This window comes from Sitophilus oryzae, unplaced genomic scaffold (assembly GCF_002938485.1).
Source record: "Sitophilus oryzae breed Bouriz unplaced genomic scaffold, Soryzae_2.0 scaffold_864_pilon_pilon, whole genome shotgun sequence".
Taxonomy (NCBI): domain Eukaryota; kingdom Metazoa; phylum Arthropoda; class Insecta; order Coleoptera; family Curculionidae; genus Sitophilus; species Sitophilus oryzae.
Window position 1 is genome coordinate 1,587,057 of NW_022147488.1, and position 23,332 is coordinate 1,610,388.

The 23,332-nt window shown below is 32.0% G+C and overlaps 1 protein-coding gene across 1 annotated transcript in view; it reads left to right on the forward strand.

The window, feature by feature from the left end:
• The window catches only part of LOC115890425 (gamma-aminobutyric acid type B receptor subunit 1), a 635,424-nt gene that overhangs the window by 496,231 nt on the left and 115,861 nt on the right, over positions 1–23,332 (forward strand). The window contains exon 6 of the mRNA XM_030910650.1: positions 9,034–9,120. Within this exon, the coding sequence (XP_030766510.1) occupies positions 9,034–9,120 (87 nt within the window). The remainder of the gene's footprint in view (positions 1–9,033; positions 9,121–23,332) is intronic.

The following is a 23,332-nucleotide window of genomic DNA, read 5'->3' on the forward strand; positions in this document are numbered from 1 at the left end:
TAAATTTAAACGTTTTTATAACGTTGTGCCGACGTTGGACTAGTACTACAGCAAAGTAGAAGCTTCTGCGACGTCGAATAAAGTTGTCTTGTAACCTTTTTGCTTAAGTGATCTTTAGGTGATTCGGACAACGTAGTTACAACGTTGGACAATATAGAGTTTTTCGACGTCAGTTTCAGGACCTATTCCAACGTTATGCAAACGTCGTCTGTTTTACTAATTCGAACGTTGTTTAGATTTCCTTATTCTTACGTTGGTAGGACGTCGAGTCACTACCTTTTTGCAACTGTATTGAACCATAACCTTAAATCTTAAATTTTCACTTCATTGTTCTGTTCAGTCAGACAGTTCAGTGCTGTTTTTGTTTTATAAAAAAACTTAATTAAAATGGGACATAAGAAAGGTACATATAAAACTAAATTTAAGTATACATCGATATATATTACCGATAGTTTATCCACTCCCTCGTTTATTTAGATTATAGAGGGCGGCACAAGCTAGACTCTAGGATGACTAAATTAGGCAATCTTGCGACTAGTATACTACCTGTTAAGACCGAACTGCGACTTTATTAGTCCAGTATGCGACTACTCGAACTACTCCATCTTAATCTCCAAAACAACAAAGTGAAAGCCGCCATGTTGTTAAATAAGAAAATGTTTCTTTCCTAAAATAGCAATTCCTGCTTTTTGAATACATTAACTTGAAATATTTGACCCTAAAACACACGCGGAAACAATTTTTTCGACTGCGAATAAATTATTCTCATTTTACTAAAAAAAAAATTCCAGAAAATTTTTAAAACTTCTTTAATTTTAAGGCCCATTAGTATTTTTCAAAGTAGAAACAATACATTTATCAATAAAGTTGTTTGCGTTTAACTTTTTTGCCTTGGGTAACGAGTTACAGAGTCGGTTAAAGTGTTTCAATAATTATGATCTTCAAACATCCTCCACACTTAAATACTTTTCTTTTGTTTTCCTTCACTGCCATCTGACATATGTTTCTAACTAAATCATAAAAATAATATTTTTACTATAATTATCCCAATTTAGGATAAAACGCGACTTAGACGCCATATTAGTCTTGTATTTCTGTGAATAAGGATTTTAAACAACGTTGCAATTTGTACTAAATTAGGCTTCTAGCCAACGTCGGTATCCAACGTCGTTTCGACCCAAAAATTATTCTCCAAACTAGTGCAGACTAGGGTTGGCACGAGGTTGTGCCGACGTTGCGCCCCGACGTTTGGTCGCGTGACACAACGTTGTCCCGACGTCCAAATGCTGCTTGGGGTGTGTTAGTATATGACATAAATTAGGATTGACTGACGCATTAAATTGTTTTTAGTTACTTCCTCTTTCGCCGGAAATTACTACAACTCTTGAATTTTAAATTACACCTTGGGTATTTTTTTACTTTATTCCATAGAAAATGACACTCTGAATAGAATGACATATCATATGTCAACTTTTGACATTTTTGCTTTAAAAAAATCGTATTTTAAATTTCAATCTAGAGTGTGTTAAAAACACTAATTTTTAATCAAGGAGCTTTGGAAACATAGTTTTGATCGTCTAATATTTTTCGCGTCTTGTTCGAAAGATGCCCAAATCGTATTTTTAATCATATCTCAATTGTTTCAAATGGAACAACTGTGGCGCATTAGCATATTTGGAAAAAAATATTTTCTTATGAATAATTTAGTACCACACACTTGGTGTTTCGAGTCAAGTTATCGGTTATCGTTATGAACCTCATGCTATACAACTTCAAATAAGCCATATGCTGAAGATGCTACATACATAATATAATATGTTCTAGCTCTCTTACTTCCTAAAATAGAGGACAAATCTAAAATTATTGCATTTTTTGATCCCCTTTGTATCTCGGTTATCTTATAACTTATTGAAAAGATCGAAAAGGCGAAAACGGTGATCCGTAGGTAGGTTTTCACGTAGAATGCAGTGACGTAACTAGTTCTTCGTTGGAAACTGTCTTTTTTTGAATATGACTCGAACTTGTATATTATTAAAAAAACTTTATTTTCCTTGTGAAGGGCTTTCTAAAAATATAATATACTTTCTACTTATTTTCATAAACGGGATAAAAATACATTATTTAAATTTATAACATAGATGATCGGTTTAAATTAGGTAATCAAAACAATCAACTAATTTATTCAACGTAAAATGTTGGTTATTGGCTATTTCCTCGGCTACTCCACGCTAATTTTTATGTATAGTTATAATATAACTCTGATTGAGAGCCATTTTATTTAAAAGCAGCACAAGTTCAGTTTCCGTGTAGTTTATCAAAATATCACTTTGCAAATATGTAAAGCAAAATTATCTAGTAAAAGTAACTTTATAATTTTTATAATATACGGGGTGTCCCAGAAATAAATTTTCTCTTTATCGTTTTTCAAATAAGTCCAAAATAACGGAGTTATTTTACTTTGAAAATTTCCAAAAAAAATTATTTTTTGCAAAAATTTGGAGAACCACTAGATCTTTTCTGGATTTTCTTTCTTGTAAATTTAATCTAATACCTATGTTGCCATATTATCAAGAAATTATGTTTTTTAACTAAAAACTAAAAAAAATTCCAAAATATTTTTCAAAAAATTTCAAATTTTCAATTTTTTTTTTGCGAAAGAAACCTCATAGACGTGTTTCTGGAGTTGAACTATACTACTAGTTAAAATATTTGCACTTATTTCTGGGATACACTGTATAGTGTGTCCTGTTTTAAAAAAGGCATAAGTTTGAGTCATTTTTCGAAATAGACAGCTCCCAACGAAGAACTAGTTTCGTCATTGCATTCTACCTGAAAAAAGAGATACTGGCGGTGGGTAAGTACTCAATGGGTAGAGAAACAAAATCTGGATATACGGTATATACCTGTACAGTACATCTGCTGGATCTGTGTCTATGAAAGGAATGCGGACAAAAAAACATTTAAATAAACAGCAATATATTTTATACGTCGATTTGACGAGTGCGTCACCGCAAATCGCTCCGCCCACTCATTTTATTGGCTACTTGCAAATTTGTCGAATTTTTATTGATGGGACGCGTCGTCAAATTTTTTACGAAAAACATCAAGAGAAAATCGTTTCCCCTCTCGCGGATACCCCGTAGCTACAGAACGGACAGACGTACTGTACATTTAGATGAACAGCCTAATTTTATAAAAGGTATTTCCGACGACTCCATAGTAAATACCAGGAATAATACCAGAAATATACCAGTAATATCAGGAATATATCTACAATACTCCTGATATACATATATTGTTATACTCCTGGTATTATACCGTGTATTTACTATGCGGTTGTCGAAAACTTTCTTTATAAAATTAGGCTGTTCATCTAAATGTACAGGTATATACCCAGATTTTATTTATCTACAAGTTGGGTATTTACCCACCGCCCATCACTGACCCTTTTCACCTTTTCGATAAGTTATAAGATAATCGAGATACAAAGGTTGTCGAAAAATGCAAAAATTTCTACTAATTAAAAAATAAAAAGTATAAAAGAAAGAAATAAATTTCAACTAAGAATGCTAGGACAAATATGTGTGTAGCTTGTTTATAGTTTCATAATAAGTAGAGCAGTGAATATAAACGACATTTTTATATCTCGACTCATAAACCAGAAACCCCATAAAACACACAAAAATGGGACACCTTGTTCATCTAGCAATCGCCAGTCAATATAAAAATAGATATCACACACAATAGTCTTAAAAATGGAAGGAAAAGAGGATAGTGCCTTCATATTTATGAAGAAATACATGTCCATGTTTATGTAATCGTAGCGACAAAAATAAAAAAAATAGTGTGCACGATGCTTTTACAAAAATATCTGAAGAAATGAGGATTGACATCAACGTTTAATAAGTCTGTCATATTTCATAGTTTCGATATAAATGACATAATAAACTTTACTCTATTGTTGGTGCCTTGTATATTCATACTGATCTATATTCGGCTTTATTAGAACAAAAACAATTTATATTATTAAACTTCAATTTTTATATTTGACACGACAAGAATTACAGCTTTATAAAATAAAAATGATGCGCCTTTCAGATTTTTGAAAAAAATTTGAGGTTACTAGATTGAGGGAAATTAAAATAACTTTGGTTGCACATCATAATACGCATTGTGTCACTGATGACGTGCAACCAGAGGCGCAACAAGAGGGGGGGGGGCAGGGGGCTTAGCCACCCCATATGACCAGTGCGTGTCGTATAAAACTGGTTTTAACCTCACATGAATCTTATCTTATAGTGACCTAAGCCCCCCAAAAAATTTGAGCCCCCCATGAGTATATGTCTAGTTGCGCCCCTGCGTGCAACCAAAGTTGTTTTAATTTCCCGTATTCTGCTATATTAAAAATATTATGTGGTGTGTTGTTGCATAATAGACGAATTTCTAATCATTGAATGGATGAAGGAACGAAGTGATGGGTCGAAGTGAAGTAACGAAGCGAAGGCATGAAGTGGCGAAGTGTGAGTATGGGGCTTTAGACGACGGACGCGTCTCGTCAATAAAAATTCGACAATAATTATTATTTATAAAATATATTGCTGTTTATTTAAATGTTTTTTGTCCGCATTCCTTTCATGGACACAGATCCAGTAGAATCCACTAGACGTACTTTACCTATCTCTACAATTTTTGAGATAATAAATAAAACATAATATATTATGTAAAAATAACAAAAACGTGATCTTGGTAAAAAATTTGGTAAAACAAAGCATTGGTAAAATCATGAATAATTCATAATTGTTCAATTATATTATTATTGAACATTTTAATCTTAATTAAGATCTGTCTATCAACTCAATGGATATTACACAGGGAGAGCCAAAAAATAATTAATTTTCCTTTGTTTTAAAATTACTGAAATCTTTGTTATTTTTAATTCAACCCTATGTATACAGGGTAAGTTTCCTACGATGTTCTCTATGGCTATCTCGAAAACTACTGGAGATACAGAGTCGGTTAAATGGGGAAAGAATTGCAGTTTTGTGGGATCATAAATATGCGCCTTTCAGATTTTTTAAAAAGTTCATGGTTTACTAGATATTTCGATAAAAACAAATTTTGGCTATTTTAAAAATTGTCCCTAATTCCATTATAATCTATATTAGACAAAAAGTTTTCAAATAAAATTTCCCAATAAATTATAACGGAATCCCTATTGTAACGGAATTTTAAATTATGTCTTTATTTTCGAGAAATTTTAGTCCAAACATAAAAAATATTTTGTTGATGAATGACTATCAGAATCTTAAAAATAAAGAAGTTGTCTAAAAATCTGCTACAATACGGATATAGCATAATCCTTTATCTTTAATTTCCTTCTTTATTTGTGTAAAATTACATAACCAGGTTAACATAAAACGTTAAATGCCGAACGCTTATTTTGCTACTTTTTAATGGACTCTTAAGAATAGGTCTATTGTTAAAAATGTCTACTGTAGGTCTGTTAGGTTATTGTACACACAAAAACAAAATTATAGATTTTTGAAGTGATAATGCTTCTTGTCTAGTTCATTTTCAAAACCACTCCACTCTCCCTACTCAAATACTAACGCTTCCCATTTGTAAAACGCCAGCTGTAGTTGAAATGCAGGTTTTAATTTTTATTTTGGCGGATTACTGATTGGGGCGCGGGAATTATATCCCTAAACACGCGCTCGGGCAACGTTGTTGCCTCGTTGGAGGGGATAACCGGGACTTCCGCCGTAAAACCCCGGGAATTTTTCAAAATTGCCGAGTACGATGCAAATCAAAATTATCTGGTAAAATTAAGTTAAATAAACGGCTCTTATTTTATAAGAGCCGTTTAGCAGTTTAGCAGTACCTAAATAAATAAATATAGAGTTTATTATAATTTTCGAAAGTTCATAATAAGGCAAATAAAATAAAAAATAATATATAGAGTGGCCTGTTTAAAAAAAAGAACATAAGTTTGAGTCATTTATCGAAATAGACAGCTCCCAACGAAGAATCACTTTCGTCACTGCCATTCTACCTGAAAAAAGAGACACGGGCGGTGGGTAAGTACTCAATAGGTAGAATAAAACAAAATCAGGGTATCCGGTATATACCTGTACATTTAGATGAACAGTCGAATTTTATAAAAGGTATTTCCAGCGACCGCATAGTAAATACCCGGCATAATACCAGTAATATCAGAAATACGAGTACAACTAAACAAGTATAGCTAGAGACGTGAGAAATATAAAATAAGAGACGCCCCTCGATGCGCAGTGAACAGCACACAAATTTGCTTTAATTATTATTTGCTGACTGATTATGTTTGAAGGGTCCAGGGAAAAAACATGATAAGCACCAATAGTACACTTTTCTTATTTGAAGCACTATGCTGTGTTGCCATTAAGAGTACGCAAAGCCCTAATTGGTTGCAACATCAACACTGATACTGATTGTTACGATTGTTGGGTATATTGTTCCATGATTATTCCATTTGAATAATAATGTTTTTTATTGTTTATTTTTACGATGGTATATTTTGAATCACGCAAATAGTGTGAATTAAAATAAATTTAATACCTACATTCTACTAATTCATAAAAAAATACAGTTTCGTTTGGAATCTTTACTTTTACAACAAAAAATTACAAATTTGTTTGAAGGTAGTAGTTATTTTTTCGGAAAATCTTATAGTAAGCTGCTATGTCAAACTTATATTGAATTTATATCTGATATATACGGGGTGACCAAATTATGTAACACTGATATTTAAGAAAAATAATGTTTACACTTAGATCTAGTGGATAAGTAAATTCGCTTCATTTTTGTTGATGACACGTCAGCGACATTCGACTATCTGATTATCTTTGTTTTTGACATTGACTGACCAGTCGTTCTGTCTTTCTTTTGTATACCTATATGTCGTTTTTACATACCCCAGAAATTATATAAAATAGGACAAAAAAATGTTGACATTCTCAGAAAATCGTATTTTAAATTTCAATCCAGAGTGCCATGTCTGTGTTCAAAAAACTTATTTTTAAGAAAGGAGCAATAAGGGATTTGATCATCTAATGTTTTTCGTGTCTTTTTCTGGCCAGTTATAAGATGGCGAAATCATATTTTTAATGATATCTCAATATTTTCAAATGAAACGGGGGTGGCACATTAGCATATTTCGAAAAGCATTTTTTACGAATAATTTGGTACCACACACTAAGTATTTTGAGTCAAATTGTCGTTATGAATCCCACGTTGCAATTTCAAATAAACCATATACGAAAATGTCAAAAGTTGACATCTGATATGTCATTCTATTCAGAGTGCCATTTTCTATCGAATAAAGTAACAAATAGCGAAGGTGCCATTTAAAAATCAAAAGTTGTAGTCATTCCCGATGAATCAGAAACTGAATAGAACATGATATTTTTAGCCGACCACACCAACAGGTATGGTAGGCTATTAAGATCGGCAAAAAAAGTTTTTTTAATTTCACTCAAAATGAGTTATCTGGGTCATAAATGACCTAAATACAAAGTATTTTCATGGTGTCTGTCTGTCTGTAACACGATAACTCAAAAACCGCTAAACCGATTTTAACCAAATTTGGCTCAAAAATACTGTGGCACCCGAAAATCTGGCCATTAGTTTTTGGTGGGGATGGAGAGTTGGTAAGGGGGTATGGGAAGGGGTTAAAAATTTTAAAAAATCGTAACTCCAAAATTACAGTAGCTAGCGAAACACGGTATTTTTCTCCACAAATTTGTTGAAAATAATATCGAATATGGGGTTTTCACCGATTAAAATCGTTATTAAGTCATACATATGAGTTGTAAATCAATGTTTTTAAATGAACTGTTGCTAAAATCTCTCAGAATTAGTGATAAACGACAAAAAGGAAACCCAAAAGGAAGTAGAAAAAATAATCGCGGTTAAACTGGTCTTGGAATTTAATCACTTATCTAAACAAAATTCATTCGAAAAATTAGATCAGCTGATTGGTCCATTTCACGATGAGGGAAATAATCCATTAATTATTATTTATTGATAAAAGAAAAAATATTTCATGACCTTTCGACCATTAACTTGGTCTTTTTCATAATGAGTAATAATATTCTATTTGTTTCATCTATCAGAATTAATAATATTTACATGTAAAAAACAGTTAAAAATACAATAATACCATAATGACTTACCCTGAACGTAGATTTGTTAATTTTTGTTAAAACTTATTCTAATTTTTAAAAGTTAATAAAACGTGCACACACAGACAACATAATATATACAGGTACATCATAGAATTTTAACTATTTTTAAGTAGCCCGATGGACGGCTATTCCAGCACTGCTTGATATAGTTTACTAATGTTATTCGTTTCTTGTTTATCATTTACTGCGTTGGTGTTTTTTATGTCTATGGATTCTAACAGTTCCCTTTTTTGTATTGAACTCAGACTTAATAATTTTTACCCTTTCAAAATTAAAAGTATGTCCAGTTGACAATTCATGTTTAGTCAATGCTGTTGCATTTTTTTTATCATATTCATGTCCTTCCATACATTTTTCTAGATACTAGATAGTCTGCCCAATATATACACCATTGCAATTTTTACAGAGAATTTCATATACGACGTTGCTTTTTTATTGGCTGGGGTTTTAGTTTTTAGTTTTGAAAAATGTTGTGATGTTAAATTGTAACTTTTATCACATTATGACAATGTTGTATGTTTTGTATAGTTTTTGCAGCAGTTGTGATAGACCACTAATAAAGGGTAAGGCAATGTAGCTTTTGATTTTATTTTCGGTAATATTTCTAGGGTTAATATTTTGAGACTTACTACAACCTTTTTTTTTGAAAATTCTCTTTACCAATCTCAACGGGTAATTAATTATTTGTTTGAAGTGCTCTTTTGGATTTTTCTATTGCATTCTCCCTGTATTATTTTTTTATTAGAAAGATTATTTTTTTAATGAGAAAACTTTACTTTTATTTATTTTTAATACTATATATTTTTTTCAGGTTGGTACGAAGATAACTGGTTTGAAGTCAATTTGGAAAAGGAAAAAGTCAACTGCAGTCTAGCGGAAATGAGGATAGCAGCAGAAGGTAATTAACAACTGTCATACATAATTGACTAAACAAATACTAAAACACACTATTCAAAATAATGGAACGCGACAAAAAGCATATAAAAATGTGTGGCTGATCGGGCTTATCCCGTCAATCCCGCCAAACACCATCTTTCGATGTCCATCTCGAATGACTTTCTATTGGAGAGTATTAATCACGTGGCAAAAGCCTACCAGAAATGTATCTAAACTGTTAGAAATTCTTATAGAAATAAAATACTCTCATACTTAAAATAAATTTATTATAAGGACGTCTTATTAGAATAAATAGACAAGCAACACTTATCAAAAATAATAAGGCAATGCCAATTTATTTTGAACGTGGTTCTTTTAGGAAATATAGGGTAATAATTACTTTAAAAGGACTAAATATTAGATATCCGATAAAATAGTATTCACTTTATTTCGAATGCTTTAATTTTTATTATGTATATAAAACAATATTATATTATCAGCAATCGTTTATGAAACAAATAATTAGGTAAATCGAATTCCATAGAAAGAGTTAATTATTTTAACGTGATTTATTGTGCATTTTACAATGCATTTTTTTCTGAGTGTTCCAATCCACATTCTTGGTATGTCATCCACTGGGAGTTGGAGAAGTGGAATTTTCCTTTTGAGGGTCTTTCATGTCCCCGAGCTGACAATTGTCTCAGTACTGTTTCCGTCAATGACCATTCTAATCATTGTCGCATTATCTACAGAGTTAACAACCTAATACCACAGCAAGGTGCAGTGGTATTAGGTTGAGAATAATGTTCTCATGGCACCTTTGACGCAGATAGAGGCCAGTCTCTGTACTTTGCATAGGTTTTGTCTTGCTATACGTTGCTTTAGTTTTGTGTACCAAGCAACTGCTCCATAAGTAATTATAGGTCTTACTATCATTGTATATATCCAGCGCAAAATGATGTCTCCATCTATTTCTCGCCAGTCTTCTGCATATCTTGAGAGCATATCTTGATGGTAATGTTCTTAATATGCCTGTTCCATACAAGTTCATAGAATCAATGTGTATGGTTAATCTATTTTTTATACATATCTGGTGCTATTAAATATTATAGAAATATTCCAGTTTTTGTAATTTTTTCGCCTCGTTCTTTTCACGCTAATATTGCATCTAAAGCCTAGGTATTAAATTAGTGACATTCGTTAACGAGATCTTAGCTAAAATCCCGTAACTACGTTTATTTTTCCGAAAAAAAAGAATCGCTAGGTAATAAATTACGTCTAATCTTTTATCGTCGAGGGCAAATCAGCCGTGGTTGATGGATGACGCCATCCAAATTTTTTACCGACTCTTATTTTTTTCCCTGGAACAGTTTTTCAGTATTTTTTCGGTATTCGAAACGTACAGTTGGTCAAGAATATTAATGGAACGGTTTGTGATGTTTGAACCTAATTAAAAGAGAGAAAAACTTTTTATTATTTATGGTTTTATAAAATTTGTATATCTAGTATTTTAGGTAAATAGAAAGCCTAACAGGAATAATATTTGGGCTATCCGACGCGCTGTCTGTAGTGTATTTAGCTATAATCTGTTTAATTTTAGTTTCTGCAATATGTCAGGAATTTGTCATTTTTAGAGGACCCTGATTCCTCTGTTGGGAGTAGCGACAACATAGGGTCTACTGGCACCACCGCTTGTTAGAAACACTGCAATATTTATGTAATAAAGACATTCTTGACATTCTCAGAAAATCGTATTTTAAATTTCAATCCAGAGTGCCATATCTGTGTTAAAAAAAACTTATTTTTAATAAAAGAGCAATAAGGGATTTGATCATCTAATGTTTTTCGTGTCTTTTTCTGGTCAGTTATAAGATGACGAAATCATATTTTTAATCATATCTCAATATTTTCAAATGAAACGGGGGTGCCACATTAGCATATTTGGTAAAGCATTTTTTACGAATAATTTGGTACCACACACTAAGTATTTTGAGTCAAATTGTCGTTATGAATCCCACGTTGCAATTTCAAATAAACCATATACGAAAATGTCAAAAGTTGACATCTGATATGTCATTCTATTCAGAGTGCCATTTTCTATAGAATAAAGTAACAAAATACCGAAGGTGCCATTTAAAAATCAAAAGTTGTAGTCATTCCCGGTGAATCAGAAACTGAATAGAACATGATATTTTAGCCGACCACACCAACAGGTATGGTAGGCTATTAAGATCGGCAAAAAAAAAGTTTTTTTAATTTCACTCAAAATGAGTTATCTGGGTCATAAATGACCTAAATACAAAGTATTTTCATTGTGTCTGTCTGTCTGTAACACGATAACTCAAAAACCGCTAAACCGATTTTAACCAAATTTGGCACAAAAATACTGTGGCACCCGAAAATCTGGCCATTATTTTTGGTGGGGATGGGGAGTTGGTAAGGGGGTATGGGAGGGGGTTAAAAATTTTAAAAAATCGTAACTCCAAAATTACAATAGCTAGTGAAACGCGGTTTTCAATTTAACATTAGGAATAATATTTGCAACAAAATTAGTAATAACATCAAAATCAGTCAAAGTCGCAGTTTTTGAGATAAAAAAACGGCGCCAATTAATATAAAAAGATTTAAAAATCATCCCTTGTATGTAATTATACTATATCGAGAAACTACGGTTACGCTAGTTTAATTTGACACTTTATGTCAGTTTAATAATATATGTTCGTACTTTTATGCTTAGGCGTCAAAGTGCTTTACTTTTATGACTAGGCGTTAAAATGACTTTTTTATATTGACAATCCCTCATGTCGCTAAAATTACTACTTTTGTGACGTTTGAAAAAAAAAACATTTATGCACTTTTTTAAAAAAATTAATATTAAAAAAGTTTTTCTTCTTGTAAAGACAAATCGTGGACCAGTAGATGACAAAAAAAATAATAAGTAATTATAATTATTATAAAAAATGTCTATACCTATGTGGCGGATTCATCTATCCAAAAAAATCCTTTTTCGGGTTTTTCGCCACTGCACTGCAAGAAAAATCTACAAAATAAAATAGTTATTTTTTGTAAACACTTTTGCGTTAAACCTAAACGGACGCTGCTTGTCAGAAGTTGTGTTTACAGTAATAAAAATTTGCCTAACAAAGAAAAAAATGCTTAACGTTTCGGAAAGTTTTCTCTTTCCGTCGTCGGAAGCAAAAAAATATAAAGAATCAAGAAAAAAACTATTTAAAATATTTAAATTGAACTATTCGAGAACACTTTACTTTTTAAAACAGATACGTCTACAAGAAACCGTTGACGTTCTGTTAAAATGACATTATATTAAGTTAAACTTTAAAATTAACAATTACTACCTGATAATTACTTAATAAGGTAAAACCAAAAAGCCCAAAACTTTCTGTATGATTATTTTTAAATTTCACGTATGTTATGTTTATTTATGTAATGTTCTTTAAAATCAAAGAAGCGATTGCCATACATTACTAACATCTACAGATGCATGAGCAATACATTTATTTTTATTAGATTGAATTAAAAAGCCTCTTTTATTTTTTCTTTAGAGGCTATCGCTTCTTTCATTATAATTTTGGCGTTATTAAAATTTATTCTGTGCCCTGTGTCCCATGAATGCTGACAAATCTTAGATTTGTAAAAATCTCCCTTTCTTAAATAATCTTTATGTTCTTTAATTCTAACATTTAAGGGTCTAGATGTTTCACCAATGTAAAATTTATCGCATTCACAGGGTATTTGGCATATTACATTTTTTGTTCGTTGTTCTGTATTCATTGGTTTAGTAGGTGATAAAATTGATCTAAGTGTATTTTGTGTTTTGAAAGATGTTTGTATGTTATATTGTTTTCCTATCCTTCTTATTTTTTCCGAAACGCCTCGTATGTATGGAATTGTAAGTTGTATATGTTGTGTATTGTTATCTTTGTGTCTATGATTTGGGGTTTGTATTTCGTTTAATGTTTTGTCAATAAAATATGGTGGATAGTCATTTTTTATTAATGTATTTTTTATGTGGTTTATATCTTTGTTTAGTGAAATGTCGTCTGTACATATTATTTTTGCCCTATCATATAACCTTTTTTTACACTTATACTGTGATTAGATGTGAAATTTAAGTATCTATCTGTGTTTGTGGGTTTTCTGTAAACATCTAAAATTAGTTTATTTTGAAATTTTGACACTAAAACATCAAGAAATGGCAAACGATTACCTCTCTCTACTTCTAAAGTAAATTTTATGGTAGGTTCGCGAGAATTTATATATTCCAAAAAAATGTCTATTTCAGAAACGTTATGTTGCCATATTGCAAAAATATCATCAACATAACGCAGCCATATTACAGGCTCTTTTGTAAAACTACTTATTGTATTATTTTCAAAATCTTCCATAAAAATATTACTTAACAAAGGAGAGAGAGGTGATCCCATTGCTATACCGAAATCTTGTTGAAAAAAATCATTATTTAATTGGAAATAAGTAGTTTTAACACAAAGTGTCAACAATTCCAAAATACTATCTATGTTTAATTTTGTTCTATCTATTAAATGTGTATCTTGTTCTAATCTATCCCTAACTAATTTTAAGTGATTTATCTACCGGCACATTAGTGAAAAGACTAACAACGTCAAAACTAACCATTAAACTGTTAGGTGTTATATTAATTTTTGAAATTTTTTCTATAAAGTGTGGTGTGCTCGGTGGTGTGTTTTTAATGTATGAATCGGTGTTATTTGCAATCGGATTTAATATGTCTAGTAAAAATTTTGCTAACGGATGGCATGGAGAATTTATACTACTGACTATAGGTCTAAAAAGTATACCCTGTTTGTGTATTTTCGGTAAACCGTATAAATGAGGTGGTTTACTGTAATGGGATGTTAATAATGTTCGTTGTAAGTCTGTTAATATATGTTTGTATTTGTATAAAGTTCTGTATATTTTTCTTTCAATAGTTGGTGTTGGGTCTTTTGAAAGTTTTGTGTAACTACCGTTATTTATAAGATCTGTAATTTTGTTATTATATTCGTCTAAATCTATAACTACTGTAGCATTACCTTTATCTGCTTGTAATATTTAAATTGTTTTGTCTGTTTTTAAATTTTTAATAGCTAACCTTTCTTCTCTATTAATATTAGGTTTAAATTTAATAGGTCTTTCTAGAATAATTTTTGACCTAACACGATATTCATCCAAAAAACACAACTTCTAACAAGCAGCGTCCGTTTAGGTTTAACGCCAGAAGTGTTTACAAAAAATAACTATTCTATTTTGTAGATTTTTCTTGCAGTGCAGTGGCGAAAAACCCATAAGGATTTTTTTGGATATATAATTATTATATTGTGACAATATTACAGTTGCCGTTCTACTACGTTTTCACGTGCTTATATTCTTTATTTTCTTCATATATTTGATGATAAGTTAAATAGATATATCAAGGATTATTTTTTTTTATTTTAAGTAAATTTTATTCCTGATTTGAGGTTAGGCGTAAATAAATATTTTAAAGATTTAATCATATATTATATCACGAGACCTATAAATTTAATCCATTAAAATATTCAAATATATTTTGCGCGTGATTTTGCTTGGAAAATAGTTGAATGGCATAATAATTTAATAAAAACCCGAGACAGCGAAGCGGTTGAGGGTTTTTATTCTAAAATTATTGTGCATGAAACTATTTTCTAAAAAGCAAAATCATGCAAAAAATTATTTGGGTAGTTTAATCAATTAAATTTATAGGTTGAGTGATATACGGCTAGATTATTTCCTGAATGACTTAGAAATGAAGCGAATGACTTAGGATGAAGCAAATAACTATAAGAATTTTCTTAACTATAAAATTTAACATTTTCGACAACATTTTTTCAAAATGACGCATGACGTCTCGTAAGTAATGTTTGTGCTTCTGCTACCTTGGTTACGCATGGGGGACCGTTTCGCATGTCAACATACCAAATTCTGACGTATTTTTCTCCACAAATTTGTTCAAAATAATATCGAATATGGGGTTTTCACCGATTAAAATCGTTATTAAGTCATACGTATGAGTTGTAAATCAATGTTTTTAAATGAACTGTTGTCAAAATCTCTCAGAATTAGTGATAAACGACAAAAAGAAAACCCAAAAGGAAGCCGAAAAAATAATCGCCGTTAAACTGGTCTTGGAATTTAATCACTTATCTAAACAAAATTTATTCGAAAAATTAGATCAGCTGATTGGTCCATTTCACGATGAGGGAAATAATCCATTAATTATTATTTATTGATAAAAGAAAAAATATTTCATGACCTTTCTACCATTAACTTGGTCTTTTTTATAATGAGTAATAATATTCTATTTGTTTCATCTATCAGAATTAATAATATTTACATGTAAAAAACAGTTAAATATACAATAATACCATAATGACTTACCCTGAACGTAGATTTGTTAATTTTTGTTAAAACTTATTCTAATTTTTAAAAGTTAATAAAACGTGCACACACAGACAACATAATATATACAGGTACATCATAGAATTTTAACTATTTTTAAGTAGCCCGATGGACGGCTATTCCAGCACTGCTTGATATAGTTTACTAATGTTATTCGTTTCTTGTTTATCATTTACTGCGTTGGTGTTTTTTATGTCTATGGATTCTAACAGTTCCCTTTTTTGTATTGAACTCAGACTTTTTTTATCATATTCATGTCCTTCCATACATTTTTCTAGATACTAGATAGTCTGCCCAATATATACACCATTGCAATTTTTACAGAGAATTTCATATACGACGTTGCTTTTTTATTGGTTGGGGTTTTAATTTTTAGTTTTGAAAAATGTTGTGATGTTAGATTGTAACTTTTATGACATACTTCAATGTTATATGTTTTGTATAGTTTTTACAGCAGTTGTGATAGACCACTAATAAAGGGTAAGGCAATGTAGCTTTTGATTTTATTTTCGGTAATAAATAATAATAAGGGTTAATATTTTGAGACTTACTACAACCTTTTTTTGAAAATTCTCTTTACCAATCTCAACGGGTAATTATTTGTTTGAAGTGCTCTTTTGGATTTTTCTATTGCATTCTCCCTGTATTATTTTTTTATTAGAAGGATTATTTTTTTAATGAGAAGACTTTACTTTTATTTATTTTTAATACTATATATTTTTTTTCAGGTTGGTACGAAGATAACTGGTTTGAAGTCAATTTGGAGAAGGAAAAAGTCAACTGCAGTCTAGCGGAAATGAGGATAGCAGCAGAAGGTAATTAACAACTGTCATACATAATTGACTAAACAACTACTAAAACACACTATTCAAAATAATGGAACGCGACAAAAATCATATAAAAATGTGTGGCTGATCGGGCTTATCCCGTCAATCCCGCCAAACACCATCTTTCGATGTCCATCTCGAATTACTTTCTATTGGAGAGTATTAATCACGTGGCAAAAGCCTACCAGAAATGTATTTAAAATGTTAGAAATTCTTATAGAAATAAAATACTCTCATGCTTAAAATAAATTTATTATAAGGACGTCTTATTGGAATAAATAGACAAGCAACACTTTTCAAAAATAATAAGGCAATGCCAATTTATTTTGAACGTGGTTCTTTTAAAAAATATAGGGTAATAATTACTTTAAAAGGACTAAATATTAGATATCCGATAAAATATTATTCACTTTATTTCGAATGCTTTAATTTTTATTATGTGAATGACTTTCTATTGGAGACTATTAATCACGTGGGGCAAAAGCCTACCAGAAATGTATTTAAACTGTTAGAAATTCTTATAAAAATAAAATACTCTCATGCTTAAAATAAATTTATTATAAGGACGTCTTATTGGAATAAATAGACAAGCAACACTTTTCAAAAATAATAAGGCAATGCCAATTTATTTTGAACGTGGTTCTTTTAAAAAATATAGGGTAATAATTACTTTAAATAGTATTCACTTTATTTCGAATGCTTTAATTTTTATTATGTATATAAAACAATATTATATTATCAGCAATCGTTTATGAAACAAATAATTAGGTAAATCGAATTCCATAGAATGAGTTAATTATTTTAACGTGATTTATTTCTACAATGCATTTTTTTCTGAGTGTTCCAATCCACATTCTTGGTATGTCATCCACTGGGAGTTGAATTTTCCTTTTGAGGGTCTTTCATGTCCTCGAGCTGACAATTGTCCCAGTACTGTTTCCGTCAATGATCATTCTAATCATTGTCGTATTATCTACAGACAGCAAGGTGCAGTGGTATTAGGTTGAGAATGACTTCAATTGCTGCTGTTGGGCATGTTCTCATGGCACCTTTGACGCAGATGGAGACCAGTCTCTGTACTTTGCATAGGTTTTGTCTTGCTGTACGTTGCTTTAGTTTTGTGTACCAAGCAACTGCTCCATAAGTAATTATGTGTCTTACTATCATTGTATACATCCAGCGCAAAATGATGTCTCCATCTATTTCTCGCCAGTCTTCTGCATATCTTGAGAGCATATCATGATGGTAATGTTCTTAATATGCCTGTTCCATACAAGTTCATAGAATCAATGTGTATGGTTAATCTATTTTTTATAGATATCTGGTGCTATTAAATATTATAGAAATATTCCAGTTTTTGTAATTTTTTTGTCGTCGTTCTTTTCACGCTAATATTGCATCTAAAGCCTAGGTATTAAATTCGTGACATTTGTTAACGAGATCTTAGCTAAAATCCCGTAACTACGTTATTTTTCCGAAAAAAAAAGAATCGCTAGGTAATAAATTACGTCTAATCTTTTATCGTCGAGGGCAAATCAGCCGTGGTTGATGGATGATGCCATCCAAATTTTTTACCGACTCTTATTTTTTTCCCTGGAACAGTTTTTCAGTATTTTTTCGGTATTCGAAACGTTCAGTTGGTCAAGAATATTAATGGAACGGTTTGTGATGTTTGAAGCTAATTAAAAGAGAGAAAAACTTTTTATTATTCATGGTTTTATAAAATTTGTATATCTAGAATTTTAGGTAAATAGAAAGCCTAACAGGAATAATATTTGGGCTATCCGACGCGCTGTCTGTAGTGTATTTAGCTATAATCTGTTTAATTTTAGTTTCTGCAATATGTCAGGAATTTGTCATTTTTAGAGGACCCTGATTCCTCTGTTGGGAGTAGCGACAACATAGGGTCTACTGGCACCACCGCTTGTTAGAAACACTGCAATATTTATGTAATAAAGACATTCTCAAATTTACACGATTCTTGTTTGTAAGTATTAATAATGTAATAATAGTACGGGAGCTAGCAACGTCGGAAAAACAAGTATTTTAAGACGTCTGGCTCTTTGATATATCTTTTACTATGCTCTCTAGAACAGCATGCGGGTCGCGGCTCGTCTAGCTGCCGGTAAACGTTGCGTTCCCTACTGCGCATTGAAAGAAGATCCTATATTTTATTAGTCCTTTAAATTCTAGTATTGAATATAAACCGACCGAGTTTCCATAGCTCAGCGCGTAGAGGTTTCGCCTCTCAAGCGAGGAGTCAGAGTTCGAATCTGGGTCAGGGCAAAAACGTTTTTATTTTATTTTCGTTTATATTCTGATAGTACAGTGTTAAATATTTTTTTTGAATGACCAGAATTATTTAATACTTTACGATCAGAATCTAAAAGAAAATCAAATAAAAATGTCTTTGTCCTGACCCGCATTCGAACTCTGAATCCTCGGTTCGTAGTCGGAAAGTCTACGCACTGCGCTATGGAGACATGTTCGATTTATATTCATTCAATACTAGAATTTATAGGACTAAATTAAAAAAAATATATATAGGGTTTTCTTCCGATGCGCAGTAGTGAACGCAACGGGTATCGACAGCCAGACGGGCCGCATGCTGTTCCAGCGAGCATAGTAAAAAATATATCAAAGAGCCAGACGTCTTAAAATACTTTCTCGAAAACGTTGCTAGCTCTTAGACTGTAAGCTAAATAAGTTTAAAAATAAAAAATAAAAATTGTGTATGCGAGCATAACAAACAGTTTTTTTACCACATTTACATGTAACAGATAATTTTTTACTCGTAATAATTTGATTCACTTTTACAAAATTTGTATTAAAACGCGGACTGCTATGTCTGTGTCATATGTCAATAATGACAGGATTTAGAAATGAAAAGATGCATGGAGCCTCATCTGCATTCCGAGTGTTAGCCCCCTAGATTAAACAGGGCCCGAGTTACGACGCTCCAAAGACCCATCTCGACTTCCTCATTGGCTTACCGCTTTTTCGATCTTTACCACTTTTGTGACGCGTGGCGTAACGCTAGCTCGTGTGTTGAGGCATTAGATTTTTACTCCCATCGCGCGTAAAGAAGTTTTATTTTAAAAATATTTTCTTTCAAAAAATATTTTATTAAAAGATATAAGTCCTATGGGTATTTCGCCACTGTAAGAAAATCTACAAAGTAAAATAGTTTTTTTTGTAAACACTGCTGCGTTAAAGTACAGGGTGGGTCAAATTAGACGCTTTTAAATGGAAACAACCTTTTCTATAGGAGATAGACAAAAACTAATATCCGTGTCTGGAGCTCAATTTTTGTCAGAAACATGATGGTGAAAACCGCATATCGATATCTGTTACCGTTTCGGAGTTACGGGGTGCTTTCCAAAAATATGCATTTTTAACAAATCGCTGTAACTTTTTTGCTATGGAAAATTTTGTATTTTTATGAAAACATTTCCAAAGCACTTTTTTACGTAGAATTTAATGGTTTAAGTATAATTTTTGTAAAATTAATAATTTAAGAATTATCAACAGAAAATTTGATTTTTTATAGGGAACACCCTGTATATTTTTAATTTATTGAAAATAATTTAAAATTACCTTTCCAAAAATATAACACATTTGATATTTTGCTCGATTCCTCTTCGAGATATAGAGTATATAAAAATTCGTCCGCTTTAAAGAAGTAGGCTTTGAACGGCACTGGCTGTAATGCAAAAAAAATCTAGCTGTGAGTCAACACCAACACATTTAAACTATATCTAATAACAATAAAAATAAATAGCAAAGCAAGACATGAAATTTTGCTACAGGCGTTCAACATATCGACCGTCTTCTGTTATGGACAGACGGGGCAGTTTTTGAACATTTCTCGCGGAATTCATTAACTCAGTAGGGGTGAAAGATACCCTCTCGTAACTGCTAAGTATTTCTAATTCTTGTCTAGATTATACGGAAGAATAAGGAATCTTTATTCTTCCGCAAATATATCTATAGGATTAGATCCATGGGCACTAAGTCAGGTGGCCTCGACGGCCAACGGCTGGGATCTTGGTTAGCTATTCAATTATTCTTGAAATTGGCTGCAAAAATTTGCTGAGAACTTCAGCGTTCAGAGGCGGTGCGTGGTCTTGCTGGAAAAATATATTTTCGAGTTCCATTAAAGGCATATCATCAATAAGGGGTCCAAAGCCTACTAGTTAAAAGTGGCGAACTTTCAAAAATTCTGTATTTCGAAGGGGATTGTAACAAAATATCAAGTGTGCTATATTTTTGGAAAGGTAATTTTAAATTCTTTTCAGTTAATTAAAAATATAGAGGGTGTCCCAAATAAAAAATCAATTTTTCTGTTGATAACTCTTAAATTATTAATTAAAAAAAATATACTTAAACCATTAAATTCTGTTTTCATAGAAATACAAAATTTTCCATAGCAAAAAAAGTACAGCGATTTGTTAAAAATGCACATTTTTGAAAAACACCTCGTAACTCCGAAACGGTAACAGATATTGACGTGCGGTTTTCACCATCATGTTTTTGATGAAGATTGAGCTCCAGACACCGATATTAGTTTTCGTCTATCTCCTATAGAAAAGGGTGTTTCCATTTAAAAGCGTCGAATTTGACCCACCCTGTACATTCAGGGTGAGAGTTCGAGCGTCGCGTGGCGTTTGCGTCCGCGTGTCGAAATGGAATCAATTCACTTAAATTAGACCGTTCAGGCAGACAGCGTCGCGTTTAGCGTTGCGCTAGCGTCCGCTGAGCGTCGGGGTCCGAGTTCAATGGGGCTGACGCGACGCAAACGCGACGCGACGCTCGACACTCTCAGCCTGAATGTACCTTTAATCCAACGAAGTTTAATTTTCAGCAGTGGCTTAATAATAGACAAATTTGCCTAATGGTTAAAAAAATGGTTAACGTTTCGGAAAGTTTATGTCTTTCCGTCGTCAGATTGCAAAAAAATACAAAGTACAAAGAAAAAAAACTATTTAAACTATTTAAACGCAACTATTCGAGAACACTAGGTTTTTTGAAACAGATACGTCTACAAAAACCGCTGAATGTTCTGTTAAAATGGCATTATACCAAGTTAAACTTCAGAATTAACAGTTACCTGATAACAATTAGTTATTAAGGTAAAACCAAAAAGCTTTCTGTATTTCTGATTATTTTTAATTTGTTTTTAATTTTGACGTATGTTATGTTTATTTATGTTATGTTCTTTAAAATCAAAGAAGCGATTACCATACATTACTAATATCTACAGATGCATGAGCAATACATTTATTTTTATTAGATTGTATTAAAAAAGCCACTTTTATTTTCTTTTCCATTGTTAAAATCTATTCTGTGCCCTGTGTCTCATGAATGTTGACAAATCTGAGATTTGTGAAAGTTGCCCTTTTGGAATATTTGACCTCTAGTAATAATTTGACCTCTAGTGGTATTACTAATGAAAATATTATTATTTAGACAATACGTATTTTATATCTAGTATTTCAAATACCGTTTTCAAAAGTATTTTGTAACATGATATCTCAAATACGACTAGTTTTGCTTAAAAGTCTATTACGCTGTAGGTACTGTTCGGGTCGCTCTCAGGGGTCGAGTAAACCGAGTGTGTGGCTGAAGGAAATATATATTCTATTTCAGAAATCTACCTAATGCTTAGCCCAATCCTGTCGTGTTAAGCCACACCCCAAATTCCAAACACACGTGCTTTTATTAAGGCTTCACCTAGAGCGTGAGGAGTCATGTAGATGTTGTAAATTGCTGTGGGCTGTGGAGATGTTCCCTTAGAAATTAAGTTTTGTTGGCGATACGTCTTGAAACTATTTTGTTGTTACATGTAAAAGAGCAACGCTATAAAACATTGCGTTACTTAATTAGGTTATTTTAAGTATAAATTAAAATTGACAGCTACCTATTTCTCCGGCAAGCAGTAGTTTTAAAAATTGCTGCAAAACTTTCAGACTGTCGATTTTCGCAAAAGAATAGCGTCTCGCAGTAGCGTATCTAGATATTGAGTCTGGGAGGGGTAGTAGCAGTGGTTTAAGTTAAAGCATTAGGTTTAAATTAAATTTGCACTATACAGAGAAGAGCAGGCTACTAGTAACATAGAAAGTTGCCGGACGAATTTACGTTTACCCGTTTTGCGTTCGTACTCGAGAGTCACTGCCGGCTAGTCGGCTGGTCAGGCAGTACGCAGTTGCAGTTGTGCTTGGACGGGTCGGTCGTGACAGACTAGGAATATGACGCGAGGAGTGCCGTGTAATTATTATTTTTATTTTAAGTGTTTGCCTTCACTTAAGGTAACATTTAAAATAAAAATACTTAAATATTTATTATTTGAGTGTGTTTACAAGCCAAAACTAAAAATAAATAAATTCTCTAAACCCCAAAAAAACTGTAATATTACTTTAAATAAAAAAAAGTTATAACAAACGTTCAAAAAGACCACCTTAATGTGCTAGACAGAAGCCTAGGGGGTCGTAAAATCCCCGTCTGACATTGGCTAACATATTAGGGCTAATAGTTTGGAAAGCCTCTCGTATTTTTACTTGAAGCTCATCCAGATTATTAGCCCTATTATGGCCATACACTTTGGGTTTTACATAACCCCACAAAAATAAATCATTGGGAGAAAGATCTGGTGATCTAGCGGGCCACAAAATAGTTCCATATCCACTAATTAAACGGTTGGGAAAAGTATTGTTCAAATATTCTTGAACAATACGGGTACTGTGGGCAGGGCAACCACCTCAGCAATTTGATTACTTGAAAACGTGGGATTTTGATCCGCTGTAGCACAAACGAAGACTTGCTTTAACTCCTGTTCTTCATTAATCAACACATCAGGCTTTTTGTGTTTTTGTGGATACACGCACCCATGTGTTTCAAAATTATTAATAACTCTTGATATAGTAGATAAAGATGGAATTGGCCTCTTTACAA